At 37.6% G+C, this 15,232-nt stretch overlaps 1 protein-coding gene across 4 annotated transcripts in view; it reads right to left on the reverse strand.

The window, feature by feature from the left end:
• Positions 1-733: 733 nt before the first annotated feature.
• Positions 734-15,232, reverse strand: part of slc25a26 (solute carrier family 25 member 26) — a 69,059-nt gene continuing 54,560 nt past the window's right edge. Inside the window, exons 8-11 of one of the 4 annotated variants that reach the window (XR_010895339.1) lie at positions 14,761-14,821; positions 14,613-14,677; positions 10,471-10,544; positions 2,496-2,560 (exon numbers count right to left, since the gene is read on the reverse strand). Coding sequence is in view for 3 of the 4 variants with exons in the window: in XM_067388339.1 (XP_067244440.1) it covers positions 2,464-2,560; positions 10,471-10,544; positions 14,613-14,677 (236 nt within the window). In the remaining variant the exon portion in view is untranslated. Of the gene's footprint in view, positions 2,561-10,470; positions 10,545-11,065; positions 14,678-14,760; positions 14,822-15,232 lie in introns of those variants that run through there. The other 3 variants (XM_067388339.1, XM_067388338.1, XM_067388340.1) reach the window with 3 other exon arrangements.

Consider the following 15,232-nt stretch of genomic DNA (forward strand, 5'->3'; position numbering starts at 1 on the left):
AGGTGTTTATTAAAGTCACATTTTGCTCTTTTACACCCTCTGGTTTGTGTTTTTTTATTTTGATGCACTTGAACAACAAATACTTTGCATGAATAGGGTAAGTTAGTACCCTATTTTTTTTTTTTTTTTTTTTTTAAGCAACAAACTATTAAAATGAATGTCATAAATTGTTTCAAAGTTAGAAATGATTATTGGAGTACGTTATTCTACTTCAAAATTTCAGGTAATTTTAATTCAATGTGTTTCTTGCTGTTGGTTTGTAATAGGGCTGGGTTTAAATCAATTCTCATTTTGATGAACCGACATCAATTCTTAAATCCAATCTTTTAGTCTATTCTGTTTTCAGTCGATGAATGAACAAAACATTATAGAGTGCCTTCCATCCAATAAACTACAATAAGCTTTGTTTCTTTTGTAATGAAACCTTCTCAGCCTTCAAATTCTGTCAATTTTTTAATGAAATTCAAATAATAAATACCATTTTGGCACTCTTTAAAGGGTTAGTTCACCCAAAAATGAAAATTCCGTCATTTATTACTCACCCTCATGTCGTTCCACACCCGTAAGACCTTTGTTCATCTTCGGAACACAAATTAAGATCTTTTTGATGAAATCTGAGATATTTCTGTCCCCCCCCCCCCCCCATAGACTGCCTTCATAACTGACACTTTTGACGCTTCATAAAGAGATTGTAAAACTAATCCATATAAAGCTGTTGAGTCTCTTGAGAAAATTTGGACTAAACCACTCAATTCATATGATAAAACAGATTCATTTATGCTTTTATTCACTTAATTAATTTAACCTTTAATATTACAGCAATATACCAACTGGAGTTCTCTATAGTTTACAGCATTAGTTGAAAGATTTCTTCTGTTCCTGAGAAAATTTTCCATGTACTGTACCTGATAGGTAACAATTAATCAATACTGAATCGAATTGAATCAAATTGCAGGCTTGTGAATCGAAATCAAAACAAATCATAATATTTGTCAATACTTTGTTTGTGAAATTTACCAGCAATTTTTACTAACTAAATCAAATTTCATTTACTCTCCTGATTTTAGCCTCATATCGCTCAATTGTCAATTGTATTTAACAATTCAAATAATCATAATTTTGATGCAATATGTTAGAATATTTAATTGAAAAAAAAAAAAATTACAATTTTGAAATGTATTTTCTCAATCTAATATTTAGCTTTAAGCCCAATGTATACTCAGGGCATTCGCAAGACGGTCCATGCATCAATTTTCATCATCGGGAGGGTCTGCTGACATCCGTGCAAACAGTGCACGTACAACGCCGCATGTGCAAGTGATTTGAGCGCTTGAAAACAAAAGTCCACTAGTTTGCAAACTGCGCACATGCTGAATGCCTCTTTGCACACTGTGGAACTGTGTGTGAGATGAAGCAGAATGCAGAAAATGAAGTATATGCTGTAGCACCCATATTGTGTGGATCCTTTTTTCTTTTTTTTTTAAATGTAATGTTTGATAAAATTTTGACTCTCAGTAAATTATTTTTACAGCACATTAGAAAGAAAAACTGATAACATTTTTATAGGAAGTGTTGATAACTAAAAACTAGTATTTGGTCTCAAACTTGCTAGTACTCAAATAGTTAAAGCTTATGTTCAACTTAAATTTGCAACCCTGTTACCCATTCCAATGTACCTCATTCTTCTGTATTGTTGGAGTTTGTGTTAGGACAGAAAGCACATACCAGTTTAAGGTGGTTGTTGACTGAGAGCCCACAGGGCTGGAACGGCCCACTGTTACTTCAGTCAAACACGCTGTATTGTACTTGTGCCCCAAGCTTCATGACAGGTCAGACAAACATTCACACCTGTGGACTAATCTGTCTTTCTCTGCATTCTGCTCGACTCTTGTGTGTGTTTTTTCAGCTAATAATAGTGAAGCAGGTAGAGCAACTAGCTTAAGCTTAGGGATAAAAAGTCTAGACTCAACATGTAATGATAATCCACCATTTTAACCCGTTACCAATTTACGCATATATGACTTCAGTACATAAAAGACTAACTCGGCCGTGTTGTAATACAAATAGCCAATTCATTTTTTGTAAAAAAAGCTTTTTTAATCGATTCACATAGGCTTGCAAAAATGACATTTGAGTTTGAACCCGATCTGTGGTGCAATATAAGTGGAATTCAGGCAGTTAAACTCAATCTGTTGTGCACTGATGAGCAGGAATGCAAACCCATGTGTTATGTGATCTTTTTATCCAGGCACCAGGTGTCCTAGCCATGGCCCTCAAGACCAGCGGTTCAAACTGGGACAGAGGGTGCATTTCTCAGTCAGATTTGACCAACCTCCACTCATCTGTAGTGCTGATTTTGCTGGTCTCTGACCTCGTTTTGCAGTTTTGGCCGTACAATCAGGGTTTGGGTTGAGGAAACCGATCCAGTACAAACCGACCCACACTGTTCCATGAAGATGGAGTTTATAAAAGCGTACGGCGCACTTTCTCATATGCGCCGAGGAAAACGAAGCCTCCCATGCTGATTAACGTCACTCTGGGGATGCTGCCGGCGAACAGCCTTTAGACATGATGACAAAACATATAAAAGCAAGAGTTAGAAATAGCTTTTCAGGCTATTAATAATTACAAAACACACTGATTAATTGAACAAACAAAGAGCATTTTCATTTTACTGGATAAAAACATACAGCACAACCAATATAGTCCGTGAATAGTGTTGTCTAACTTATTACTGAACGAATGACTCCTATGAGCAGTTCTTTTTAGCCAATAAAAAAAAAAAAAACATGCTAACCACTGACTGTTATGTTGTCCATTATTTAATTATGTAGATGACTACACTGTAAAAAAATACTTTCATGATTTATCACATTTTTTCTTTTGTCAAATCAACTTAGATAATTAATGTGGTTCAGATAACATAACATTTTGAGTTTCTGTTGATCAAACCAATTGACTTCATTGTATTAACTCAATTTTTTAATTTGAATGAACTCAATTTTAAGGCAACCAGGTAACTTTAAGCTAAACCAACTATTCTTTTTACAGTGTAGTTGTTCATATGACAACGTATCTCAAGAGACACAGTGAGTTTTGTCAGGAGTATTTTAATAAAATAAAACTTATTAAAATATGTAAACATCTAATTTGTTTAACACAGTTATTAAATGTATAGTTAATGTGAATTATTGGACTGCTTTTATCTTTGTAAACACCTTTTCCAAGAACTATTTTAATTTTATTCAGTGCCGGCAGCACTCATACAGCCCCAGACCATGACACTCCCACCACCATGCTTGACTGTAGGCAAGACACACTTGTCATTGTACTCCTCACCTGGTTGCTGCCACACACGCTTGACAACATCTGAACCAAATACGTTTATCTTGGTCTCATCAGACCACAGGACATGGCTCTAGTAATCCATGTCCTTAGTCTGCTTGTCTTCAGCAAACTGTTTGCGGGCTTTCTTGTGCATCATCTTTAGAAGAGGCTTCCTTCTGGGACGAAGCCATGCAGACTAATTTAAAACAGTGTGCGGCATATGGTCTGAGCACTGACAGGTTGACCCCCCACCCCTTCAACCTCTGCAGCAATGCTGGCAGCACTCATACGTCTATTTCCCAAACACAACCTCTAAATATGATGCTGAGCATGTGCACTCAACTTCTTTGGTCGGTTAATGTCCTGTTAAACCGCTGTATGGTCTTGCCGACCATGCTGCAGCTCAGTTTCAGGGTCTTGGCAATCTTCTTATAGCCTACACCATCTTTATGTAGAGCAACAACTCTTTATTCAGATCCTCAGAGAGTTCTTTGCCATGAGGTGCCATGTTGAACTTCCAGTGACCGGTATGAGAGAGTGAGAGCGATAACACCAAATTTAACACACCTACTCCCCATTCACACCTGAGACCTTGTAACACTAACGAGTCACATGACACCGCAGAGAGTAAATTACTAATTGGGCCCAATTTGGGCATTTTCACTTAGGGGTGTACTCACTTTTGTGGCCAGCGGTTCAGACATTAATGTCTGTGTGTTGAGTTATTTTGAGGGGACAACAAATTTACACTATTATACAAGCTGTACACTCATTACTTTACATTGTAGCAAAGTATAATTTCTTCAGTGTTGTAACATGAAAAGATATAATAAAATATTTACAAAAATGTGAGGGTTGTACTCACTTTTGCCAGATACTGTGTACACACACACACACACACACACACACACACACACACACACACACACACACACACACACACACACACACACACACACACACACACACACACACACACACACACGTATGTATGTATATAATTAACAAAATTCATGTTAAATTGACAGCTAGTCATAGAACATTTTGTAAACTAGATGCTACATCAGCAACATCAGCTTGGATGTATCTTTTTTAGATTAATTTCACAGAGCAGCATAAAATAAAACATTAGCCACGCTCAATAACACAAGTATTCAGTATTTCTCAGCTGACAGTGTGTTGTTTGACAGATTCTGGAGCGTTTGAGCAGGAATGTGCAGTGTAGGGGTTGTTGATGTTGGAGAGGTTAGAGGATGCGACAGGCCATGAAAGTACTGTAGTCTCCTAAGGCTCTTTTCCACGCAGCTGCTTTTGGTATAAGCACTGGCCCCCGGGGGCCTCTCCGCATGACTGATGGCCAGATGACATCCACACACGTCCCTCGAGCTCCCAGCACACCCCCAACACTCTCTTGCTTCGGCTCCCTCTGCTTCCTTTCTCGTTTTGTTTCATCTTCCTCAACTCTTCTTACTGTTTCTTTTTATTCCTTCTTGAAAGTTGCTGAAATCCATGTCTTGCTCACCCTACATACCAAATTCATGCCCTGTCGAGCCATCCAAACAGACTGATTTGGGATCAGCCTCCTCAAGTCCTTCAGTGTGACACCTGTGGGGGATAATGGTGGTCGGAAAGTGGGGGTGGGATGGATCTAAAATTAGGAATAAGGTCACGAGTGGTGTAACCTCTAATACATCAATTTTGTCAACTGCAAAGCTGTACAAGGTGCCAAGCATGTCAGGGATCTCTTGACTATTCCAGTGATTCGCAGAACTCGATGTTTCAGCATGCTTCTTCTGGGATCATGTGTTTTACAGAGAGAGTGAGCGTGTGTGTGCGGACCTGTGAGCAAACACACTCATCCTGGAACGAATTAGCAAGGACGCATTCTGACAGTTTGTCTGTGCTGCGTGGGGTTGGTATTTCAGACTATGCACTAAAAGAGAAATGTGAAACCTTGCATGTGTGCTTTGAGTCAGTTCTGGCCCTATCTTCAGCAACGGAAAACACAAATATGCATCACAGGAACTTTGTACAGATAGTACAACTACTAAAATATTGTTTCATACTTTCTGAAGAAAGAGTGAGTGCTGCTTATACGATTAGAGTTGAATAAAAATATAGATTTTCTGATAAATAGCATTAAAATACAAAGCAACTATACAAGTACTATAGAGGTGCATTCAAGCCATGTTGAAATCACTGCAATTATATGATTTTGTTTCATCTTTTATACAGCTTGTAATTAGGCCTACATCTTTCTGAGAGCTCTAACCAAGCAAGAATAATTTGCCATAGTTGTCAGTATAGCCAAGTGTTGCAATGGAAACGCACAATTCTGAGGACACAAAAAGCTCAGAGTAGATTGTCCACTATGTCATAGTATGGTAATTATGACATGAAAGCAGCATTATCAAAGTCCCTTTAAGACAAGTCATTTCACTGGGCGGCCATCTTAGAAACGCCTCTCGGCCATGCACGTGCAGCTCCTATCTCTTTGAATGGGGAAAACATAAAATTCTCCAAAGCTGTTCACCAAACTTTCAATAAAATTTCGCATTTGTAATCACAGATGAAATCTGACAACAACTGTCTCATAAATTTAGTTTCTAAACGCTCAAACCATGACTTAAATGCGCGTCTCTATCGGAAGTGCGCATCTGTGCCGCTACAGTGACGCGATGACTTTACCAATTGGCGATTGACTCTTGTTTAGAAGGCAGACTTATTCCGCCATTTTGCACGTTGCACTTTCTCCCATTCATAATAATACAAGTGCACCATCTTTCTATATATAACGTCTTTGGCATTATTCACAAATAATAAATGACTGTTTCTTTTTAGTGAGCCACAAACATACATGACCAGTGTAATCTGATTCACTAACCAATGACTCTTATGAGTTGGTTCTTATGAGAGAGATTCTTTTTACGTACAGTAAATGGATATTATAAATAAAATACACACTAAAATGAATAGCAATTGAATAAAATTGAAAAGACATCTGAAAAGAATCAAATTAAGTCTTCATAGATTAGAATAAAAATGAATAAAGAAATCTTTAGCCCTAGTCATGATGCAAGAGTGTAGGTTGATGCCAGGTTGTTGCTAGGGTGTTCTGGATGGTTTCTAACTGGTCCAATAAAAAGAGTCCACTCTCAAGTATCTATACATATGGCTCAGGTCCATCTGGGAGATTTTATTCTGTTGTATCATCCAGCATGTAAACAATAGTAATAAAAACTTTAATGCCATGCATTATCTATTATCTTGCAAGCAAACAACAAACCATCCCAATCTGCTAACAGGAAATTAAACAAAGGCCGCAATATACTTCAAACTAAGTTCTTTTTCGTTCTTCGTTCAGGAGTAAAACGAAGTTCGAAATACGTGACCAGCGATATACTCTAAACGAACATCTGACTCCGCCCACACTGCTGAGAGCGGCATTTTGATGAATATGTAAATATGTGCCGTGCACTTTCTTCTCAGTAACAAAATAAACACAACAAAAATGAGAAAACTGCAAGCATTTTTATAGAAAGCATAAGAAAAGCATCTGATCATAACAACATTGATATGTTAGTTAGAACGAGCTCTGCAAATTAGCACTCCGGTCACGTTTATATAGCACTTTATTCAATAGACTGCTTAAAATCATGCAGCTTTACAGTATCAAAAATGAAAAACGTTGTCAGTGCCTCATTTTATCAGAAGCACAACTTAATTTTTTACTATAAAGTGGCTATCCAGTGTGTTCGTGTTTTCACCCGCAGAGATCTTACCTCAACGAACTCAAACACACGAAATGAAACGGAGATGCGAGTGAAGGCGGAGCCTCGGCGCACACCTCCCATTACGTTATCGTCACTGACCAATGGCAGTTCGAAGGTGTTTTGCAGCTGGAGCAAACTCTTCCTGAAAGTTCGCTTTGGCAAGCCGCTTTGAAATATGTAATAACTTCGAAATAACTTCCAAAAAGAACACAAAACGAACTTCGTTTTGGCCTGATTTTGTTCGAAATTACATCACATCAGTTCGTTCTTCGATTTCATTTGAAGTATATCGGAGCCTTTAAGACAAAACAGTTATGTCACAGTAGGGTTGGGAATCAAAAATCGATTCCCACTTTTTTACAATAAAATTTTCGATCCCACTTAACGATTCCTGTGTGCGCATTTTTACGTGGTTTTAAACCATTCAAGCGCGAGAAGGCGCGAAAGCGAATTCAATTTGGTACTCATTTTCTGCACACCCACAGTGCGTGCACAAAAAACCTCCTCTCATATAGTGTACAAAAACTGAATTGAGTTCTCTTTCACATCTTCTTGCACTTTAATAGACAAATACAGACACAATTTTGTTAAAATATCCTCGAAAACACAGTTGGTTATGTCTTAAGTGAACGTTAATAATTGAGAAAGAAAACGCACAGCCGTATATATAAGGATTATTCTATATTTTATTTATAAAAAGAAAACTATGTTCAGTATTTGCTAATTTGTTCTTATTATATTACTGGCTGTATACTTGATTTAATAATGTTTGAAATTGATATTAGTCTTGTTTATTAGTTGTTTCTTTAGGCTGTTGATTTTGCTCATGGCTCAACAATGCTTTTGCAAAAAGAAACAGAATAAATAAGTTTAATATCTAAATATTTTTACCATATTGGAATCGAAACTGAGAATTGATAAGAATCGGAATTGGAATCAAAATCACTAAAATTCAAACGATATCCAACCGTATGCCACAGTCAGATGAGCTCATTGTGACAACATCACCCTGCCCAGCCATGATCACCAGTTAGTCAGCAGTTGACGGGTCTAATAACACCCCTATTAATGGCTCTAAAAATACTGCATGCTTACCAGAAGCTTACTAAAGTAGATTTCAGATCAGAGGCTGGTCATACACCACTGCAACACTCTAAAAGAAGCAATATACACTATATCTAACCAAAGCTCCAATTGATTTCACTGCAACTGGAGGTAATTATGAGCTAACTGCAACATGCTCATTGTAAACATTGCAAGCATTACTCTGTCAATGGGCTGCTGCATCATCCTGGCCTACTTGCTTGCGGACATGGGATCCGTATGCGGCTGTAGTCTGGGTTGGGGTAGCAACACTTCAAAGCTTTGAGGAAGGTTAGCTCACAAGCACATGGCTTCATTGATTGCCGATGTTTTGGTTGGTGTGGTTAGAAGCTCTCTGCAGAGCTCTGACACACATGGAAGCACTTTCTGGCTTCACTAGTCTGCAATTGGAGCCATTACAGTAATTACAGCTTTAAAGCCAGGCAATTTGTAGAAGGCATGCAGTAGTGAAACTGCCAGAGTTGTTGCCCTTTATGCAAGCATAGCCGAGCCCCTTTGCCTTCTCTGTTTTTTTAGCCCCGGCTTCTCTTAGAGTTTTAAATATTGCAATCTGGGAAGGGATTTTAGGAATTCCTTGAAGTTGTACAGCCTATTGTTTGTGCTGCCCAAAAAAGTTAAACATTTACTGAAGAAATTTCAGAAAAGTTTAAGATGGAGAGAGAAAATTTTATTATGAAGAGAGAGATTCACAGGATCACTCAATGGGCATCTGTGCACAGAACAATAGTGACTGCCCACTTTTTTCCACTGACCTTTTAATGTATTTGTCATCTATTTTAAGTTATTGGAAATACAATATTTGAAGCAAAAAAAGTATGAAAAACAAGAGGAAAAAATACTTAATATATTTATGAATGAACTACAGTCACACAATGCGAAATGTGTAATCAAATACAAAATTATTTAACAATAAAGATTTTAAGGGTCTAAGATTTTTTTTTTACGTCTCTTATGCTCACCAAGGCTGCATTTATTTGATCAAAAATACAGTACAACAGTAAGATATATAAAATATTACTACAATTTAAAATAACTTTTATTTCAATATATTATAAAATTTAATTTATTTCTCTTAAGGCAAAGCTGAATTTTCAGCATTATTACTCCAGTCTTCAGTGTCACATGATCATTCTAATATGCTGATTTGTTGCTCAAGAAACATTTCTTAATAGTATATAATATGTTGAAGACAGTTGTGCTGATTAACATTTGTGGAAGCTATGTTTTTTTGTAATATTATAAATATCTGCAGTGACAATTTAATGTGTCCTTGCTGAATAAAATTATAATTTCTTAAAAAAAAAAAAATTAGGCATTGCGGTTGTGTGTTTCTTAAAGGGTTAGTTCACCCAAAAATGGAATTTCTGTCATTATTTACTCACCCTCATGTCGTTCCACACCTGTAAGACCTTTGTTCATCTTCGGAACACAAATTAAGATATTTTTTGATAAAATCCGATTGCTCAGTGAGGCCTGCATTGCCAGCAAGATAATTAACACTTTCAATGCCCAGAAAGGTACTTAAAAACATATTTAAAACTGTTCATGTGAGTACAATGGTTCAACCTTAATGTTATGAAGCGACGAGAATACTTTTTGTGCACCAAAAAAAACAAAATAACGACTTTATTCAACGATATCTAGTGATGGGCAATTTCAAAACACTGCTTCATGAAGCTTCGAAGCTTTATGAATCTTTTGTTTCGAATCAGTGGTTCGGAGCATGTATCAAACTGCCAAAGTGTTGTGATTTCAGTAAACGAGGCTTCGTTACGTCATAAGTGTTTCGAAACGTTTCGAAATTTCAATAGTTCACGTTATTTTGTCAGATTGATACACGCTTCGAATCAGTTGTTCGGAACGTGTATCAAACTGCCAAACAAAAGATTTGTGAAGCTTCAAAGCTTCATGAAGCAGTGTTTTGAAATCGCCCATCACTAGATATTGTTGAATAAAGTCATAATTTTGGGGAATTTTTTGCACAAAAAAAGTATTCTCGTCGCTTCACAGCATCAAGGTTGAAGCACTGTAGTCACATGAACAGTTTTAAATGTGTCTTTAGTACCTTTTGGGGCATGTGAAAGTGTTAATTATCTTGCTGTCTATGGAGGCCTCAAAGAGTCATTGGACTTTATCAAAAATATCTTAATTTGTGACCATTTTTATTTTTGGGTGAACTAACCCTTTAAAAGGAGCTTATAATGAATGGGGGAAAAACATTGTTGACTGAGGAATGCAGTATTAGGACACAGTCATTTACACTCACCCAGGTATTCCTCGGCTCTTCCACACTTCATACAAAACCATTGGGATGTTTCCACTGGCTGTGCTCGTCCCAGCCTGACAAAAAGAGACAAAACACAGCAATGACTGATGATCTGTCGTTAAGCTTCCTGTCAAACATGTGAACACACACTGTGTTTTGTCTTCCTTTCGATTCTGCTATGTCCCTGGTATACATTACCCATCTCCACCTGTTCAACAGCTCCCCTTTCTGCTCAATCTATATTTATAGTCCCTCTTCTGCAAACCCACAGTACCTTCTTCAAAACAGCCATCTATATCAGGAAACTGTGAAGGAGAGTTAACGTAACAACTGTGTGTTTTACACTGGCACACACCACTTTCTGAGACTAATTTCGATAGCTCTATATTTAGACTGGGTTAGTTTTTCATATTTCAGTGTTTAAGTTGATGAGTTGACTGTACATTGAGCAGACCAGTGCACTGCAGTTCCCCACATGGCTTGGAAAACAGCCTGGAGTGTCTGTAGGCCAAAACACACAGTAAAGCAGACATGCCTGAACATGAGGTCTCAATTTCTTTGATTGGTCAAATGAAAGAAAGAGAGAGAGAGAGAGAGAGAGAGAGAGAGAGAGAGAGAGAGAGAGAGAGAGAGAGAGAGAGAGAGAGAGAGAGAGAGAGAGAGAGAGAGAGAGAGAGATTTGGGCAAACACAAGACAACTTGAAGTGATGACCTGAACCATGACACCTTCAGCAAAACACATCATTGTTCTCAGCCAATGGAGTGAGGAAACAGGTGCAAAAAAGACCCTTCATTAAGATTTCTACTTCTTAAAGCGGCCAACATTTTATTCAAATGCAAAATCAACTCCATTTATAATGTTTGTCAAGTATAAATGTAGTTTTTCTTGACCATTCCCATCCTCTTTCTCTGACCATTAGAATTAAACCGTTTGTGCTACTGTACCTTTGAAGTTCTATATGTAAAAATTACACTTGTATATTACTATATGTAAAAATATTACACTTGTATATTACTCTGAACCTCCTTATATTAAATGGGTCATGAACTGTGTTGTTTTATTGTTTTATAATGTTTCCTGGGGTTCACTTATAATGTTAGTATGATTTTTACATCAAAAATTATTAGACATAAAAGGCATTTTTCCTACCCTGATTTTAGCCCTCTTATTTGAATGCTGTTTTGGGGCGTGTCTGCTGTGAGACTTTAGTGTAAACACCCACTGCTGTGATTGGCTAACATCTTTGCATATGAAATAGCAAGTATTACATGTGGAATTCTCTCGAAAACTTTTAGCACGTTTTTACTATTACAGCTCTCAAGGTTTACTTATTGTGAAAAGTGTTTTCAAGAAAAGATTGTGGTATGAAAGGTTGCAGCGATGAGCATGTAGCATGTTGAACGCATGAAAGCAGTGATCTCGTCATTGTAACATGATTTCTGCACACTAACGAATGCTTTCATCATAACTAACAGTGCAAACATAATGTCAATAAGAGATTTGGTGCGAGTTCAGAACTCAGTCACTGATAAACTCACGATAGCTTAATCGCTTTCTATGTACAATTTAATGACAGTTTAAATAACATTATTTTCATCCTACTAGGAGAAACAATGAGAAGTTGACTGTTTAGTCACTGGTTTGATTTACTAACAATAAACAATTTTGAGACAAAGACGACTGTACATGGTTTTCCTCAACCTGCCGCTGCACACCAATTTGCACTCTTCAAAGGCATGTTCATCGCTTATGTCACGTTCTCAGTCATTCCCGGACTACATTTCCCACAATCCTCCCTGGCAATCACCTGCACTTACTTCACCAATCAGTAATCACCACACTCAGCTGCAGCACATTATCTGGACTATTTAAGCCACTCACATCCTGTCATACTTTGCGAGGTCTTGTTTACTCCTGTGACAATTCTAAGCGTTATCAACCCTGTCTGTCTGCCTGTTTCTGATCCTGTTTGTTCCCCGTGTACGATACTCTGCTGCCTGCCCTTTTGGACTGTTTAATGTTTCCTGGATTTATGATTGTTATCTGCCAGCCCAGACCCATTGCCTTTTCCTCGACTACGATTCTGCCTGCTCTCTGCCATACCTGTTTGCTGTTGTTCTAGCATTGCCTGTCTGACCACAAACTCTGCTTAAATAAAGCTTGCAAATGGATCTGACCTCGTGTCCCGCCTTGTTACAGCTTAGTTGCTCGATCCAAAAAACAGATTTTTAGTAATTTACTGTCAATTTAATTTCAACCTGTAAAACTTTAAATGTTGCTATATTTTTATGGTAAATTTCTGCCAACCAAATCTTTTTATTTATTTTTCACCATAAATGTCACAGATTTATTTTTATTTTTTTCACTGAGGCCGGGCCAAATTGCAGAGTACTATGTTAACAGAGACTTGTCTAAGCGTTGTCTGAGTGTGGTTCCCCTCATTGCAAAGACTATGTATCTATCTGTATCTTCACAATTACATTGCATCTTTCCATTCTTGTTTTAATATGTTCCTGTATTAAAAATTAAAATGCTAAATATGAGTGTTTACCACTGGCATTCGCTGTGTCGTGTTTTTTGGATTCATTATGTCGGACTCACCGCAGGTAACTCATAATCTGCAATTGTTACTCCTGTCTCCTGACAAAAACATTGCATGCGGTGCCTGTGGAGTGTGGAAAGTTACTGGAGCGTGCAGCTGCGCACGTCTCGCACAAGAAACATAATGGCAGTGATTGACAAGCCAGCGGGGCAATCGTTTACACGATGATCGCGTAAACGATTGGCTGATGTTTTTAAGGCCCTACCTTGTGCACAGATGATGTTTATTAATATTATTCCTTTCAGTGCACCTAATAAATAGTCTTTTATCAGTTAGTAAAGACAGTTTCAAGTAATATTGCAAAAATGTATAAAACAAAACATCCTCTTTAGCACCTTTAAGGGCAAAATTGTCTAAAACTGCATCAGAAATCGCATACTGTCTAGTAGGTACTACATTTGTTTTGAAACTTTTTGGCCATTAAAAAAGTATGTTCTATTGTATGAATGTGTGTAGTATGGATGAAATTTGGATGTACTAAATCTGACATGTTGTCACTGCCATGTGACTTACAGCATCAGTTCCTCTCCCGGATATCATATTATGTTAATCGGTCATGCAGGTACTTTTCGCCTACAGTTTTTTGAATACTATTAATTTGGACATACTACTCTTTTTGTGTACTGTTTTTCACATACTAAATTGTATGGAGGTAGGTATAATAGATACACAAAAATGAATAGGAATCAAATCAAAGAGAAATATTAAATCAAATTGAGAGCATGTACATCAGAATCAAAATGTATCAGGAAATCTCTATTGATACCCAGTCCGGATGCTAGAGTGTTGCCAAGATTTTGCAATGTGGTTGCTAAGGTGTGGTGGGTGGTTTGGTCTGGGAGGTAATTGGTCTAATCAAAAGAGCCCACAAAGGGTATTCTTTGTCTGATGAAGAGCCTGTATGCTCGGAATGTCAGCTGAGTCTGTTAATACATTTCTATATTTTTGGAGCCGTGGTGTGCCGACTTCACACTTTTTTTCTACACAGTAAGTTTAATCGCCAACAATATTATTGTTTGTTTTGTTTTTTTACTTTGTCACAGTGCATTCTGGGATTACCTTCTCTGTTACATACAATGCCGCTTTAGATTTTTGCCAAAATTTGGCAGAAGCTGAAGTTGCTTAGCTTTTGGAACAGCCTTTGCATCAAACTTAGCCTAGATTTTGGAACAGAGCATCTGCACCAGATACCAAGTCTGCAGCCTTGCAGCTCTAAAGTACAGTTCCGCTCCAGTCCATAGACAACTGGAAATTACACTTGAATATACAAACGTCTTCTGACATCTAACATGCACATACACAGCTCTGTCTGTTTTGAGTCTCGACTGGACAGCGGACAGTAAGGGGGAGTGCATTTGTGCGTCAGTAGCGTCCCTGGATAACCCTGCTATTGGATCAAGCTGTGTGTCTACTGAGGCTTTTTCTTCACTCTCTCTCTTCTGTTGCTTTTGTCTACATTAGGCCCGTTTGTTTGCTCACCTTGCACTCCATCTGGGAGGCATCAGGAGACAGATTTAAACAACAGTTTCAAAGTCTCACCTTAGCCAACATTATCCGAGTCTTCGCCACATCCAGTGGAGTTGTGACGAACGCTGCTATTCCACCTGGAGAGAGACATATTGTGCATATGTATCAGCACATAAACACAAACAATCACTAATTACAGTGTTAATCATATTATAATTACCACCGAGCATAAATGTAAATATGTGGCATGACATCAGCACTGATCACCCGATGGAAACGTTCTGGAGAAAAAGAGAATTTTTCAAACTATCCTGGCACTGTCAGGAACCAGTAAACATTCATGCACATTCATAAACTTGTTTTGGCGTGAATGAGAACAGAAAGAGGTTCTCTCTCGTCTCTAAAAGGGTTCGGACAAACAACAGCATCAAACTTTAAACATGCTCTTCTCAACACTGAAATAAACCACTAGTTCTCCCATAATGCCTAATTTCACTTCATTAACCAACAATTAAAGGTGTCCCAAATGCAAGTGATGTGTTTTAGAGAAATGTTCCAGTAACAGGCTGTCAATTACCACAGAAAATAATTTTGAGTCGTAACTCAGATTGTAAAAACAAGCAAAAACTTGTATACAATGGAAGTTTATTCTTCCATACTAAAAAAATTAATATTTTGAGCAGTAAAGTTGT

Source organism: Chanodichthys erythropterus, chromosome 6 (assembly GCF_024489055.1).
Source record: "Chanodichthys erythropterus isolate Z2021 chromosome 6, ASM2448905v1, whole genome shotgun sequence".
NCBI classification, from domain to species: domain Eukaryota; kingdom Metazoa; phylum Chordata; class Actinopteri; order Cypriniformes; family Xenocyprididae; genus Chanodichthys; species Chanodichthys erythropterus.